The sequence below is a fragment of the Halyomorpha halys genome, unplaced genomic scaffold (genome assembly GCF_000696795.3).
Source record: "Halyomorpha halys isolate HHAL.00 unplaced genomic scaffold, Hhal_1.1 Scaffold1186.1, whole genome shotgun sequence".
Classification (NCBI taxonomy): domain Eukaryota; kingdom Metazoa; phylum Arthropoda; class Insecta; order Hemiptera; family Pentatomidae; genus Halyomorpha; species Halyomorpha halys.
In genome coordinates this window covers 192,304-209,814 of record NW_027114970.1, presented here as the reverse complement: position 1 = coordinate 209,814, position 17,511 = coordinate 192,304, and the positions used below count along the sequence as shown (strand labels likewise).

The 17,511-nt window shown below is 27.4% G+C and overlaps 1 protein-coding gene across 7 annotated transcripts in view; it reads right to left on the bottom strand.

Annotated features, from left to right (window-relative positions):
- The window catches only part of LOC106688728 (transmembrane protein 230), a 34,677-nt gene that overhangs the window by 6,442 nt on the left and 10,724 nt on the right, over positions 1-17,511 (bottom strand). For 2 of the 7 annotated variants that reach the window (XR_010844703.1, XM_067052033.1), the window contains exons 2-7: positions 13,878-14,001; positions 11,609-11,755; positions 9,535-9,604; positions 7,552-7,620; positions 6,235-6,348; positions 4,500-4,656 (exon numbers count right to left, since the gene is read on the bottom strand). Coding sequence is in view for 6 of the 7 variants with exons in the window: in XM_067052033.1 (XP_066908134.1) it covers positions 4,513-4,656; positions 6,235-6,348; positions 7,552-7,614 (321 nt within the window). In the remaining variant the exon portion in view is untranslated. The other 5 variants (XM_067052035.1, XM_067052034.1, XM_067052031.1 and 2 more) reach the window with 5 other exon arrangements.

Below are 17,511 nucleotides of genomic sequence, written 5' to 3'. Positions count from 1 at the left end.
AGCATTTTTAGCAAAAAATCCATTCTGTTTTAATAATTTTACAAAATATGAAAAAAAAAATTTATATCTATATTTACATTTAAATACTTGTTTAGTAACAAATAATTTAGTAATTGCTTTAATCACTGAATTTGATCATAAGTAATTTTGTAACCTCTAAATCCATGTTTTTCTTATTCCTTGTTTTAGTTAAAATATTCAGTGATAGTTGGCAGTATTTTCTTACAGCCTGGAAATGCATTTATATTCATAAATTACTTTATAATTTAAAAATAAAGGACTTAGTAACACTAGTTATATCTTAAAAACTTTAAAAAAGTAGTTCCTCAATAATGTATTTAGTGTATCACTAAATTCTTTTATTATCATAGTACATCTTTAGCATAATAAATGAATATTACAGTATTATAAATTTTTATTTCATAATTAAAAATACATGTTGAGCATATCCATAGATTTAAGTTAAGAAAGTTTTTTTTTTTTTTTTTGTATAAGTGAAAATACTTATAGATTTTATTCTGTTTGAAAACATTTATTATTTCAATTCATTTATTTTCCTTTTTATAATTTTATCATTGCTTTTTGATTTGGTATTATGGTATTACATCATAGTTATCAAATGATTTTTTCTTGTTGAGATAAAATCAATATTGGTTTACATTATTGATTTATTAATAACTAAAAACTCACTTAACCAATTACATAAAATAATTAATTTCTTCTATTAAAATTAATATTTTTTTGTTTTCTTTTATTTTTACTTAATGAATTTAGTTTCGTGAAGATTGTTTCATTAGCATAATAATCATTCATGAATTATAGAATATGAAACTCTTATTTCTACCAAAATTTCAAGAATTTTATTTTTAATAATAAATAATTCTGTTACTGTATGATGCAATAAACTTTGTCATTAATTATGTGCTTTATTTACTCATAATATATCAAGATATTAACTACCCACTACTATATAGATAACTCAAAGTTTACTTTACGTTCTTACCTAGGATGCCCACTACAAGTTATCTTTCAAATTTTTTTTTTTTTTACTTGCCATATTTGTGCAACTATGATGAACTTTGGATGTATTCTGAAATATGGCATTACTAACTAACTGTTAAAACTAAGATAACTCCTAATAGGCATCCTAGTCAATAACACTAACCATTAATTAACTCTTAATGGACAACCAATGATGTGGAAGGTAACTTTTTACTGAATTTAGGTGTGTTTTCGTACCATGTTTTATTAGATAATAAAGTCGATCTTCCAATTTCATTTCTTTTAGAATGAAAAGTAAACCTTATTCTGTAACAATATATCAAAATTATATAATGGCAATATTGGGCTGTCTGCTACACACTACCTCGCTCTTTATACATATTAATAAAAATAAACTAAAATGTACATCCTGTACAAGTTTCTTATCATAATTCAAATATAGAAAACTAAAGTATATGGGAATAAAATAAGAAAAACGTTTTTTTATAAAAATATCTTTATTTTTTTTCTATTTTTGGAAAAATAATTATTTTAACATTTCTTTTATGTTAAACATTCAAGTTATTACTTTCATTTCTTCCAAGTAATTCCTGAAAAATTCTATTAAAAAAATAATAATTAAAATAAAAAAAGTTCTCTTTGTACACAAATTAAAATTACATTACTTAAAGTTACAACAATGATTTCATTGTTTTGTTCTTGATCATTGGATTGAATATTTGAATAGCAGAATTTGGTTGAATAGTTTCTGAATTGTTCACTCACAAATGCACTGAACTCAAGAATCACTGACTAGAAGATTTAACCACACAGAACTTAAAATACAGACTAAATCACTAATAATAAAACTAAATAAAGAATCAAGATAAAACTATGAATGACTCACAAGTTTTTTAAATGATCCTAAAAAATTTCACAGGTCTAAGAAATTAGAATTTTTTTTCAGTATTAGTTTATGAATTATCATAAATATTTTCTTAAGGCAAAATGTTTTATAACAATCTATAAATGACATGAGAAAGAACCACAGTTTGACAAATTAAGTATGACCCATTTTATTAGTGTGCATGCACTAGTTTGATGGAAAAAGGTATGACTCCCACCATAACTTATATACCTCAAGATCACATATAAAAAAAGAGAAATGGTTTGAAACCAATAATAATCTATTTCCATGATTTTTGTCATTACGTAAGACAGTTTTCTTGTTCATTGTTTGCATTATGACTTACTCCTTCATCATTCAAGTTTGATATTTTTTTTTTTTTTTTTTAGTTTTATTATTTTTTTATATATATTTTTTATATTGCAATTAAATAGAATACGTTTCATGAGTTTCATCATAAATAATAAATTGCTTAGAATGTTTTGATAACAAACTAATAAAAAAGCAAATTAATAATTTTGTATTTATTTATTAAAACAACAACCCAATTATTCAATAATGTTATAAATAAAAGAACCCAGGACGAACTGTCCATGACAAACAAAATATTAATAAAGAGACACTTCCAACCTTAGTTGATATTAAATATTATAAAATAACAAAGCTTATTTGAAGTGAAATGTTCATATTCTGTTTTGTTATTAGTTATTTTGTAAACCTATTATGAGGAGGGTAGCCTATCTGGTAGGCTTATGACGAGTTTGAATAGATTCATCTTCAAGGTTCCTAGGTGTTTTCATGCTCTGGTTGGTATGCCAAATAAACCACCACGGAACAGGTGGGTCTGTCGGACCCAGTTACAATTATCTTTCTACTTTTTATAACAAATCATGTGTTCAATATATTGCATTTATTTATACGAAAATGGATTATGCAACCTAAAAAAAATATATTTATATGGTTGGTATTAATAAATATACATGGTTGGTATGCCAAATAAATTACCACGAAACAGGTGGGTCTGTCGGACCCAGTTACAATTATCTTTCTACTTTTTATAACGAATCATGTGTTCAATATATTGCATTTATTTATACGAAAATGGATTATGCAACCTAAAAAAAATATATTTGTTTAGAACACCAAAAGCTAAGACAAATGAATGTCACTATGGGTCCCTCAGACACCTTTGTCGCCCTGAGGGTGGGTCAACATGGCTTTTTACAGATTTCCCTTCTTTGGGAACTTTTTTTTCAAGTCCTTGAAACCACAAAACAATCCACATATATTTGATCTCCTCAACCTGCACTATTTTCTTATTTAAAAAAAATAAATAAATAAAATAATTTTTATTTAGTACATGTTGTCCACTAAGAATTATAGCTACAATCTAGCTATACTTAACACTATATTTCCACTAGCGATGAATAGCAAACAGCAATGAACGATGTTAGCAAAATAAAAATTGTTTCCATGGGAACAGTAGATTGATAACGTTGGATATGAAGAAATAAGTTGTGTTGAAAATACGTAATAGACAATGAATTATGGTCAGAAACTTTTAAGGATTTTCACAAATAATGAATGATTTACCGAAGGAAGCCAGTTCAATGAAAGCAGATATACAAATTTGTACTGGGTTCTAGTGTTCAAAAAGTGGACAGAGCAATGTAAGCTGAGTAAATTAAATATATAGAGAGGATTTTTAGTTTTAATGGATTAAAACAGAAATACAGCTAGGAAGTGTTGCCAGTTCAACATGTTCCCGAGACATGAGAGCAACTGAAAACTCTTGGTGATGACTAATGAAACAATGATAAACTATTTTTTGAATACAAGATCCCAACCAATCGATTAGTATGTTATTTCTCAAAGAACTATTTTTTTTTTCATAAATCTCATGTTATCGGTGCAATCTCTTTCAGAAGTTTCTAAACTATTTTCATTTACAAATCCTCCTGTACATTTTAGTTTGAAAATAAACTTCTTTTTTTTTCATTTTGATAATCAAACAACAGAAAATCATAATCATAATAAATATAAAGCCATAAAAATACACATAAAACCAGTGTGTTCCTGGTATTTTCAGGATGAATTTACCACAATAAAAATTATTTTCTTATTCTATAAACACAATATCTTAGCACAAAAACATAAAATGTTTCTAATAAATAATAATTTATAGAATTACTTGATGTAATTCTCATGACCATAAAAATATTTATAGCATGATATGGATCTTTCTTTTCGAAGAACAAAAAATTCTAAATTTACTTATATAACTTACGCCATTTTTTTTTTCTTTTTTTGTTAATTGTTTTACTTCATTTATAGGTATCTTTTCTTATAATATATCTATTTATGTATGAAGAATCTAGTTTTACTGGCTAGCATCGCTTTTGCAAGCATTTTTGATGATTTTGATTGAAGCCTTACTCATAAATTGCCACAAACTAGAACTATTTAGGTAACAAAAGAACAAGTGGAATGCAGATTTCATTTTTCGTAAAGGGCTAATATTTAAATGCTCTGACATTTTTAAATATAGGGACCATTTATCTTCTATTTCAATAAATTAAAACAAAAACATGAATTGAGCAAAAAAGATTACCTCAATAAGGCAATCAAAATGAGTCTACATCAGGAATATCACTATAAGAATATCCAGGTTTTTTAGTATAAGCAGAATATGCTATAAATACATGATAAGCCCCTGGAATAAAAGTTAGTCCTCCTACCACAAAAAATGCTATTGTTCTATCTTCATACTGTAAGGAAAGGAAAACACATTAATATAGAATGGTAACAAATAAGAATTCCGAATTCAACAACATATTGAGAGTTTTGCTGAAATCAAACTATTATAATAATGATTACCTTTCAAATAATGTATTATATATCTAAATTAATCAAAACTTAGGAAAGAGAATTGCTATGTTAATTATAAGTGAATGGACCTCAGGAACTTCTCGAAAAAAAATATTCAGAATAAAAATTAATGATAAGCACTCTAATTAATATTAAGGACATCCGCATAGTTACTAGATTAACTAACTTATTTGGTTGTAGGAAGATAGCCCAGGTGACAGTCAATCAAGGTAAAAAACAGTAGAAAAACTATATAATGTTAACCAACGATTCGCCCCACTTTGTAGGGCTAAATGGAAGAAGAAACAAACATTGTAAAAAGTGATAGAACATTAAAAATTCTAACAATATTTGTATCTTGTTTTTCAATTAACCCTGCAAAGTGGGGCGAAATGTTGGTTAACATTAAATAGTTGTTTAAAAGAAAATGGTCCTGGTGTGGTCAAAGAGAAACTTAAATAGTCATGAAACTACTTATTATGAACCAATGTTTAGCCCCACGTTCCAGGGTTTCACCAGAGCTAACAAATGATACAAACACTTAAATGATGTAAACATAAATGAAAAATTAAAAAGATGTACAGTGAAACATAAAAATTAAATAAAAATAATGAAAGGTTTTAGACAATTAACGAAAACTGAAATAACAACAGATAAAGAAAGAAATATAAAATACAGTACACAAAAAAGAGGAAAAAAAGTGAACAAGAGTAAAATCAAGAATAAAGGAAGATAATAAGCTAAATAGGAAATGTATTTTTCAGACTGAAAGTGAGGGTTGACAGGATGTAACAGAGAAGTAGGGGGGATTAACAGTTTAAAATATGTTGCAATTAAAACAAACGTCGGCTCATAATAAATAGTTTCACGACTATTTGAGTTTTTCTTTTACAGCACATGGACCAGCTTCCTTCAAATAGTTTCTTATACTATTTTGTACCTTTATTGACCGCAATCTGGACTATCTTCCAACAATCTATTTCATATAGTCAACTACCTCCTTTCAATAACTTATTTGGTATTTTCCTGCTCTGTCATAAGATTAATTGTTTTAGTAAATATTTAATGAAATTCATATGAATCCACATAAGCATTCTTCAATCATTTATTATTGTACATTAATAATTTCTTTAAATTATGAATAATTTTTCTAGTTAATTAATCAGCTAAAAGTCTTTAAATAAATAATTCAGTTTTATTATAAAAATAGGAAGAAATCATTAATGAAAATAAAAGTATATAGATAAAAAAAAATAACTAAGCTAATTTAAAATTCCAATGACATTAAAAAATAAATACACTGTTTTTAATTTTCATTATGAATTTTATTTACTTAATTTTCATATTATTTAGAAGAATCCTTCTTGTGATTTCAAGTACTCAGTTATTTGTTCTCTCAAGTGAATTTATTTTTTTATTAACACAAAAAAATATATTTAATAATAAAACACTAATCCATTAAGAAATTTTTCATTTACCTTTTCATCTAAATGTCCTAAAGCAGATAAAATTCCGAAACATAATGACCCAAGACCTAGAGATGTGAGGGAAAATGCCATAGCTATTCCTTTCCATGGAATCAAACATATAACCTATAAATTTGTAATCATGATATATTTTTTTTTAAAAAATCATATTTTCTAAAAAGTATTACCATACAAATAAATATGAATTATTATTCTAATTTCAATAGATGACATATACACACAGGAATTTTCACTATTCTACCATCACTATATAAAGCAGTCTATGTCCTTTTATCCTGAGTTCCTAAGAAGCCTTGTAGTGTAGTTAAGCCCTTTTTGCCAATCAGCATAATAAAAAACAATGAGGATCAGTAGCGGATGAGGACTTAAAAATGAGTAATGGTTAGATAGACCCTAAGTTAATGATTAAATAAACCCTGTTTCAAAGACTGTTTAAGAAGAAATAGTACAACAGTAGTCAATAGGTAAAAGTTAAATATTCTGATTGATGGAGTAACGAAGTATAATCTGGGTGTGAGATACCATGGAATAGCTCTCAACAATGGATAATGGAGGATAATAAGGATATTTAAAAAGCAACTACAATTACTAAAAATAATTAATATTACATAGAGTATTATCTCTGAAGTAGTTTAGTCAAAACTACCTTGTGCAGGTATTTCTCTCAAAAGTATTGAACACTCAAGAAAAATAAAAGAAACCTGAAAGGTTATCTTTAAGAACTGCTTGTTCAAATTAGTCCTATTTTTTAGGATGTGCCTAAAAATTCTGGGCCCTATCGGAGGAATACCAGCATCTTTTCTAGCTAGCTGATCAACTTTAGCATTACATAGAAATGCGGAGAAATTAGAAAGACAATCTACAATGACTTCATAATAATACTAGCAGGTTTTTAAGACCATTTGGTATGAACAACCTTAAAGCATGACATTACCAGATTGGAAGTTGTCCTATCCTCAAGAAAAGAGCAATACAAAGACATACTGTTACTGTTACAGGCAACAGTGGAGGAGTTGGGGGAGGAATAAATCCAGTATGTGTATCTGATGGACCAGTTGTTTAAACTACTCTATTGCCAACCATTGGAAACCAACTATTTTTCAGTCACAAGCCTTTTGATTTATTTGAGTGAAATCCAAAACGAGCAGCAATTGTTAAAGAAAGGAAGAAACATACACCTGGATTCTTTCTGAGCCCAGTAAGTAGTATATAAGAGCTGTAAAGAATATATATATATATGTTTTTAACACACTGCATTATTTAATAAATAATTTCTAAAACCTAAAATATTAAAGCAAAAATTGATACCTCATCATCAATTAACAATTCATCATTTACATCTTCAGTTTTCTTTATTGTTTGCACATTCATTATTTTCTGAAATAGGAATGAAGACGATACATATTTACATATCTTACGACAAATCTTTTATTTATTTTTTTAATAAGTTTTAGTTATATTAAACATAAACTACATCAAGATAATAAATAAAGTTTAGAATGATTAATTTTTATATGAACAATATAATTTTTTTTTTTATTATATCCTGCATAGTAATAAAGATATGCATATATGCGTAAAGAAAAATTAAAAAAAAAAAAAAAATACCACATGGGTAAATATAAAAAAGAAAATAAAGTAATATTAACGATGGCAATAAAGGATAGAATATCAAAAATAAACAATTTACTACAAAAACTCGGAACATTGAAAAACCCTTAAGTAATGATCCTAAAATAAATGAAAAAAAAATAAGTGAAAGTTGTATAAGAACAAAATAAGTTTTGTCAGAACTTTTTATTAATAATTGAAATTTTAAAAAAGGAGACAAAGTTTTACAAATTAACATCAATCTTCTAATTAATAGTTAGACAAGACATTGCAAAATGTAACCATAGTAAAATTACTTACAGTATTTCAATAAACAACATTTGGATCAATGAATAAATTCATGATTTAAAAGTCCTGATCAACGTTTTGGAAAATTTATTCACATAACACAGGCTATAAAAAAACCTTATACTAAATTTACCATTAAAGAAAAATAATCAATGAGCTTAATATAACAAAAATAAAAGTAAAACAAATATGTATAACCTACTAAAAGAAATATTTTAACGCTATCATACATTATTATAATACGGATTTAATTAAATATATAATGTGATGAAGTGAAGGTAATTTTTAATATTAAAGTATTTATGATTTGTACACTGAATTAAAAACGATAATAAGGATGAAATATAAAAAAAAAGTCTATTAGTTGAACAAAAAATATGAAAACTAAGAAAAATCAAAATTATCAACAAATATAAATTGTGATATGTCCACATATTAGACGTGATATTATATAAAACTGGTACAACATGATAAATCTTGTAACTTTTATAAATAAAGACTGACATTGAAAAATTTTACAAAATTAAATTCAGACAATACAATGTAAAAAAAAATACTTGAATTAGTGTATGATAAGATTTAACATAACTGTTTTATTGCTAAGTTTTTTTTTTATTGTTTTTTTCTGTTCAATGAAACATTAAATCATATCCCTACAGTAACTTATAAACATGAATGATTCAGCAGGATTCAATCAAGCTAACTAATGTTAATTGTTGAAATGATTTATTCAAACTACAGAGTAAATAAAAGTTAATTTAAACTTTACTTGCCATTGACTATCCAAGTTTTCACTTAACATGGCAAGTTTATGCATAAAACAGCTTATTTATAATTATATTCTTAGTAACTAAATCATGTTTGATTAAACTATACTACTCAATAAAATGTTTAAATCTATTCAATTGTCTTAAGTATAATGTTATACTTAAGATATTAAATTAGTTTAACGATTAAGCATTAGTAACAATACTTCATAAGTTATAAATTAATAAAAATTAAACATCACAGATATTTTCTTAAAAACTATAATAAAGGGAATTGTTAATGGTGAAACTTGAGAAAGATGTGGAAGTAGTACATAGGCTGTAATAGACTACCTTTGTCAGGAGACTAGAGACTTATTGTTTAACATTTACTAACAACAAAATCACTAGTCTTCCATACAATAGGAGTCAACGGATTAATAGAAGCAGCAGTTAATGATGAAAATATATAAATTTAAATATCTGAAAGAGGTAATAAATTAGTGAGGCATATTAGTAGCACCAGATAAAACCTGTTAAATAACTAATAACTATACAAAGATTAGGAGGAGCATTCCAAAAAAAAAAGAAGGAAATTAAAATGTATACAAAGATATTAATAAATCACAAGTCTTTAAATATTTACCTTTTTGGTTCTAAATAAAGTAATCTATCATTAGCATTCTCTTCCTCAAGGTAATGATAAAAGTGTAAGCCTGAAATAAACAAAATTAATTAACTTATAAAAGTTAAACAAATAAATAGGCTATGTAGAATATTAAAGCTATAATCTACAACCTATATATTTCGGACGTTATATGATATCATGCACTTTTTTCACTATTAAATAAAATTTGAATGAAGTTTTAGGTTATTTGATATTGATAAATACCTAAAAATCATTTATATATTTTCTCCTTTTAAAGAAACATCGATCATATTAACAAATTTGAGATATTATTTATCAAAGAATTATAGCAGAATAGTAATATAAAAAATAAAATAAAACCACAACAATAATATTGTAGGCGCATAAAACTTTTTTGTATACACTTAAATATAAAAAGTGATGTGAGTTTTAAGAAAAAGTTTCTTTGAGAAGCAATAAATAAAACTTAAAAGTTAGATGTGAAGGGCTAAAAGCTACTCTACTTCTATTCAAACCTATTACATAATCTTTTAAGTATACAATTAGGGTATAGTCGAAAGTATATATTACAAGATATGAAGGACATGAATAATTAAATTAAATCACACTACATCAAGTTTTATAGTAAATAAGAAGGAAAGAAGAAAAATCAAAGAAAAAAAAAGGAGATAGACAAGCAATATATTTTCGATAACAGCTAAATCAATGAATTAATCTTTTACTTAGAAAGATAATGTTTAAAAAATGAAAATGCAATTTAAAACTCATGGATTAAATTTAGATTAAACAGAACTAAACATGATGACCAGGCCATACAAATATAGCTTGCTCATATTGAATGCAGATGATTTTATTCACCAATAAGAACTAGTCAACTGTTAATAATCCTTCCAAATAATTTTGCTCTTTGATATACATAAAAAGTAATAAGAAATTATTTCTTTACAGCTTTGACAACTGCCTCCACATACACACTAGATGAGCAAAGTAAAATGTTTAACAGTCCGCATTCAATGAATCGGAAATGAAAACAATCATGATTTGGAGCCTATCACAAATCAAATCAGTTAAATTTAGTTAATAATACATAAAAGTAACATTAGTACTGAAGAGAAAATGTACAAAGCCATTGGTGTTGTATTAGAAACTAACTCATCTTATAATAATAAGAAAACAATATTATAAAACCATTAATCTAAGATATATATCAAATTAGTAATAAGGAAAAAATCTAACCATATATTATAAGATTTTTTGATTAACTAACCAAACAAGTAGAAGAAAAATAAAAACAACATTTGGCTATTTGGAAATAGCTTTAATAAATTTAACATTAAAATACAACATTCAATCTGTACTATGAACATATTTACAGATATCAAGAAGTACTAAAATTTGATGCAGCAGTAAAATATAAAGCGGCTTAACAGTGTTTGAGAGCAAGTAAGCCAAAACAAGTAGTTATTGCTTCGATAATTTTAAATATAGATGGAAATGATTATTTACTAAGATTAATTTCAAAACTAAACAGAAATAAATGTTAAAAATAAGAAAAAGTTTGTCACCAATGAAGTATCAATTGGATTAAGGAATAAGTGAAATTATTTTACTCCAAATACACATTAATACAAAAAAATCTATTGAATAATCAGACATAAAATTACAATTCTTAAGATAAAATTATTCAATTTGGCAATCCTTCACAAAGAGTCCTAATGAAATTAAGAAAAGAATAACTGATTAAAGAAGAGAATTTTACAAACACAAAACTACTACATACATACATGAATCACTTTACACATGTCTGAATATATAATCTTATAAGTGTAAATGTGCTTAAATTTGGAGAGAAATACAAAAAATACGTAAAGCTTCACATATCGATAACTTTATATATTATAGGTATGTACGGTAAATATGAACATACAAGTATGAAGTATCTTAATAAGCGTCCTACTGATCCTTAAGGATAGTAAATTTCAGAACTATCCCATTATAAACATAAAACTAAGATAGATCACTGAAAGAGAAGTCGGAGAAAACATTGCAAAAGTAGTTATTGTTTACATACCTTTATTTGAATGCTAAGTTTATAATTTGAGGGAGGTTCGTGCAGGTTAGGGCGGGTGCTCTGCCCCTCTCCACTCAGCCAGCTTGGTATTGATCTACTCACCCCTACTTTCAACTAAATACATCCTGCGAAAAAACCTCCCCACCCCTGAACAGAAAAAAAAAAAAAGAAACACTGTTACTAAATATAGAACAAAACTTTTTAAACTAAAACTATTAATAATAAATATTATGAATATAATTTTGATATTCTTCAAGTACCCATTAGTAATGTTATCTTAACAGTTCTTTCAAAGTTATTACCTAAAATCCTTATTTAGAGTTAAAACAATAGAAACATTATATACTGGAAAAACAGGTAGGTATTCTCCACTTCTGGAGGTGAAAATTAAATTTTTCAATTTCAAAAGTTGGGAAAAAAAATTCAAAGGCTTTTCAAACTACCTGCATGAATAAAAAGAATTTCCGGTAAACTTAACAGTGAAGATTCCTCGTATTTTTGTATATTTTATTATTATCCCAAATTTTCTTCTTCAACAATTAATTATAAACGTGTTGCGGTTATTTTGTCTCCCCCCCCCTCACCCTGAACTTAGATAAATCTAAAAAATACCGACAAATCAATGAAAATAACACATTATGCACAACTTCAGAAATACACATAAAAAATATCAGTCTGAATATTTTTATTTATATGTTTTTTAATACCATTTGATAGGAACTTACTGCAGGAACATCGTTATAGAAAGGAAAGGGGGATGTCACTTTCCTACAATAATTTGAAAACCCAAAAAATTGGAAAATTTAATAACCTACCTCTACCTGTGAAAATTGTGGTAAAATATTTTATTTAAATAGTTACTAAACTTTAAAAGAAAGAACAATACCTATGATACCAATACCAATATAGTTTGGAAAATTAAAATATTGGAAGATAGTCGAAATCTGGTTAGAATTGTTAGGAAATTTCAGGTTTTACCTCCTTCCCTCAACAAAATTGTTGTGGCAACCCCCTTGGTACAAATATATAGATATACAGGATGTTTCTTGGTTAAGTGCCCTAACAGAAAATATGAATTAAATCTTTCAAAATAAGAAAAAAATTCCCTGTGAAGTTATATACTTAAACTTAATATATTATATAATATTAAAAAAAATTGTAAAATTGATTATACATAGAAGAACATCAGGTAAATCCATTTTAGTGAAAAAGTTGCTGTTACATCCCACATAACAGAAAAAATGCGCACTCACACACAGATAATTTTGCTAAACTGGGTTATTTGAACTCAGGGCCCATTGAGCCTCAAAATTCTGGCCTTACCATAACTTTGAACTTAAAACTTAAAACCTAGCTTAAAAATTTTGGCCTTATCATATATTTAATACATAATTTCAATAATTTTCTGTATTGCTGTCCTGCCTGCATTTCAAGGTTATTACATAACCAATCGATGGTTTTTTTTTTATGTAGAAGAAGAAAATAGATTTCCTATCGTATTAAATGTTTTAAAATACATCCAAAATTACAAATACCAAAATATATTTCTAGCAAAGTAGGTCAACAAATTTTCATGTAAATAAATATAAAGAAATTCAAACCAGTCAGATTCAATTTAGTCGTTTTTGAGAAATTTGACCATTTTGCGAGAGTTGAGACTGTTTCTCGACTTAATGGTCATAGCAGAAAGTGATTTAAACATTAAATCCAACCAAAATCCTCCCCAATCCACTACCGCATTAACTTCTCATTGAGGCTGAGTGTGCCTTGGGAGGCTGTTGTTTAAACCCCTGTATATTAACAGAAGCACAGAGTACACATGTATTCATTACTTGAATTCAAAATGGGAATTACATAGTATACAGTGTTTCATATTGGGCGCTCATGAAGAGACCATCCAGCACGATACTGACAAAAATATTAATGAATTTTCCACCTATATTAAAATATTTTAATTTTCCCAACTATATCATGAGATATTTTATTTTTTATAATTATTGATTTAGAAACATATCTTCCAAACATGATTTATTGATTATCAGGTTGGGATTTTAATGTAGGGGAAACCCCTAACCTATATTATTACTAAATTAAATGGAGATTTTAATTTATAAATTATGTTTAGAAAAATCTTTTTCCTAAATAATTATTGAATAACTTGAAAACTTCCTATAAATATATATAGTATGAAATATAAAAAATTATACAGCTCTTTTGGATTTAAACTTTTCACTTACCTACCGCTAACTTGTTGAGAAAAATGTTTTACCTTTATTGTATTTTGAAGCAGGTTCTAATATGTCCTTATTTTTCAAATTATTGAGGGGGTAGGTTCGCGCCCCCACTAACCATTCCGTAGTGAAGTCCGTGAATTTATAGTATCATCGTTTTCTCTGAAAAAATAAATCATTTTATATCAGGGTGATGAAAGGAATATTATAAGATGCAAATGATTAACTGAAGAATAACAAGGTAATAAATATTCGAAAAGACATTAAATTCAACGAAATATCCTTGATAGTTTTTTTGTTTTTTTTTGTTCATTTTAAATAATTCTTAAAATACTTTTGTCTACCATTTCCAAATGATCCTGTGGCCCGTTTGATGTCTAATCATTGCAATGTTTTACCATACACGTTTACTGAAATTTAAACGTGAATTTACGTAAATGTATGTAATGTCATTCTAGGTTATAACCTTTAGTGAAGTTTGTATGCAGATCACAGGCAAATCCAGAAATTGTCATTAGAAGAGTGGGGTGCAAATAAAACAAAGAACTCTTCATAAGATCCTATATTTGGTTTACTTTCCTAATGTTTTCCATCTAAAGCTAATGGTGACATGAATACTAGAGTTATTTAACGTCTCAACTACGATCAACGATGTCTCTCCGGAAAATATATACTGAGGCAACTTAAAAAAATTATCCAGAGGCAAGAGGGAATAGAACAATAAAGTTTTAGGTTTCTCCAGGTATGGAACAAGACTTGTATTGTTTAGAATAAAAGTATAGAGGATATATATGAAATTATTCCAAAAATTAATTTTTGTCTTCTTTAGGCCTCCCACGCCCCCTCCCCTCTCCGGATCCGATGATGATGGCGTTTAGATTTAAAATTTAAGCACTCAAAATATTTATGTAAATTTAATTGTTTGAAACTGAACGCTGGTTTCGGATATTATCCCTAAAAGTAAAATATTATTATTATAGTCACTCCTACCCTAGAATCCGTCATCAAGGAAGGGAGTACTGTAGCGTCCCAGCTTCTATCTGTTGGTCACTACTCTGATTGGCGCTTGACGGTTACGGACCGTCATGACGCGACCTAGCTGTCAAGACGCGAACCACTACAGTCATCAGGTTAACGTTGTAGAAATATCGATACATGTGCTATTTCTTGTAAATAATTCAATTACATAAATGTAATAACCATGTTATTTGTTGTAATATTCATAACTGAATTATTGTAATCAATAAAGGTTAGAATATTATCTTCTGGTCCACTAAAAGCTAGCGTCTTACAAGTAGCATCTCTCGATGGTGTGAAAAATAGCCGGCACCTTAAGTAGAATTATCGGAATACTGGAAGAAAGCAATTGATTGATGGTTATTTTAAAAATAACCGCTCTAGTAAAAATAGTGTACCTAAAGGGCTTCTTAGTTTTTTATTTATTTGAATTCTAACATTATAATTGTTCTCTTACAAATTGAAATACGTGTGTATACACATTACTTGTCTTGTTCTTTGATGTTAATTTGTGACTAAATTCATATTTCACAGACAAAAATAATACTGGCGTATTTGTAAAGTTACAGTCATCAGGCTCTTAGTAAACTTTCAGTATATATTCCAGTGTTGAATAAAAGTCTACCATAGTTAATGCACGTATGTAATGTGAGAGATTGGGGAGACTGAAATAAAACAAGTTCGTAGAGTCTAGTTCGAATATATTCCTTGATTTATTCAGTCATACATAAGGTTTTAGCATAGAAAGTTTCTAATTCTAGTTTTGAGCATCTTAAAAACACATTTTGCGAAAACAATGTCAACCTAAATTAACAAGTGAAATGTTTTTTATAAGAACGAGCACAAGATATTACATACATTTTTTTCCGTTTAGATTATCATAGAAATAAAAGCACGATGATTGTGGGTGGTTATTGGATAGTTGAGGATATGGTGTGCTAGAATGGATAAAACTAAAAGTAGGGTGCAATATGGTAGAGTAGAGAAGTGATTACCAAAGTGGGTGCCCCAAGCGTATGCCAGGAGTATGGAAGTGAGTGAGTCCCTCCTTATCCTGCACATTGAACAGCATTAAAGATAATTGTGCCGATATTTTTATTATTATCATTATTATTTTTTAGCTCAATAGATTTTATTGAAGGGGCCTCAACAATTCGATATGGGAGATTGAAAATTTAAATTTTTCAACATTTTTGACTGAACTTGCCAACTATATTAAAATATTTTAATTTTCCCAACTATATCGTGATCATTATTGTTGTAATTATTGATTTCAAAATATATTTTCCGAAAATGATTTATTGATTATCAGGATGGAATTTTAATGTAGGGGAAACCCCTAACAGTTAATATTGCAAAATAAAATTTTGATTTCAATTAACAAATAATGTTTGCAAAAAAATTATAAAACAACCTGAAAACTTCCTATAAATATTTATCTAGTATGAAATATTGAAATTTTTTCATCTCTTTTGGATCTAACTTCTCACTTATCTATTGCTAACTTTTGGAGAAAAATGTGTTAACTTCGTTGTATTTTGAAGTAGGTTCTCAAATTTACTGAATTTTTGGGTTTTCAAATTATTGTGGTGGGGGGGGGAGAGGGTTGTACTCCGACCATCCCTTCCTCATCGATGTCCGTTAATGTATAGTGTTATCTTTTTATCTGAAAAATAAATCAAGAATTTAATTTACAGTTTTCCTTCTTTCACTACATATTGAACCGCTTTAAGGATAATTTTTTTTTTATAGCTCGACACGGGTGCCGTAAATTTGTTTAGCCCTACAAGAGTGCCGCTTGTAAAGTTTGGGAACCATTGAAGTAGAGTACTAGGGCACGGTAGAGTATAGTACTTGAGTACACTAGAGTATAGTAGGATACGCTAATAGCAAGAAGAGGAGCTGGATCAATAGTACACGGACAATCATCTAATTACTTGAAGCCTAATACATCAACTCGCCTCTCAGGGGACCTGAACACCACTCAATTACTAATAGAAACATATACACTTCAATTTATATATTTTCTCTACCCACCTTCACTCAAGTATTGCCCATAAGTGTTGGCAGAAGTACAGTGTTGTATAAAAAGTAATTGCAATTACTAATAACAGTCCAATGTAGTTCCGATTACTTTGGTTCAACTAGTAATTGTAACTTCGGGCCATTATTATAATTAGGGTGGTTAATCAAGTTGTTTAAATTACTAATCAAAATTATAATTTCATTTCCTAGTTACAAATTAGCAATTGCAATCACGTTTTTCACACATAGTAATGAATCAACCTAAAATATTAATATACCTCGCCTTATTTCTTTTTATATCTTTAATACAACTCAACGTGATTAAACTGATTTTTTAAAATCCTTTATTTGTTATACACAGTCTATATACTAATATCAGTAGTATGATAATCTGTCGAATAAACGACAACGTAATGGAACCTTTTCTGAATCAAAAGAATAAAACATAGAAGTAATTAAAACGTGTATAACATTATCCATAGCGGTATATATGGTATATGAACATACGTAGTACAAGATGAATTGTCATAAGAACCTAATCATTTAATTTAACTTATATAATTTCATTAAAGAATTAAAATCACCACTGACCATAATTTGAAATTATACGGTCAATTATTTATATATATA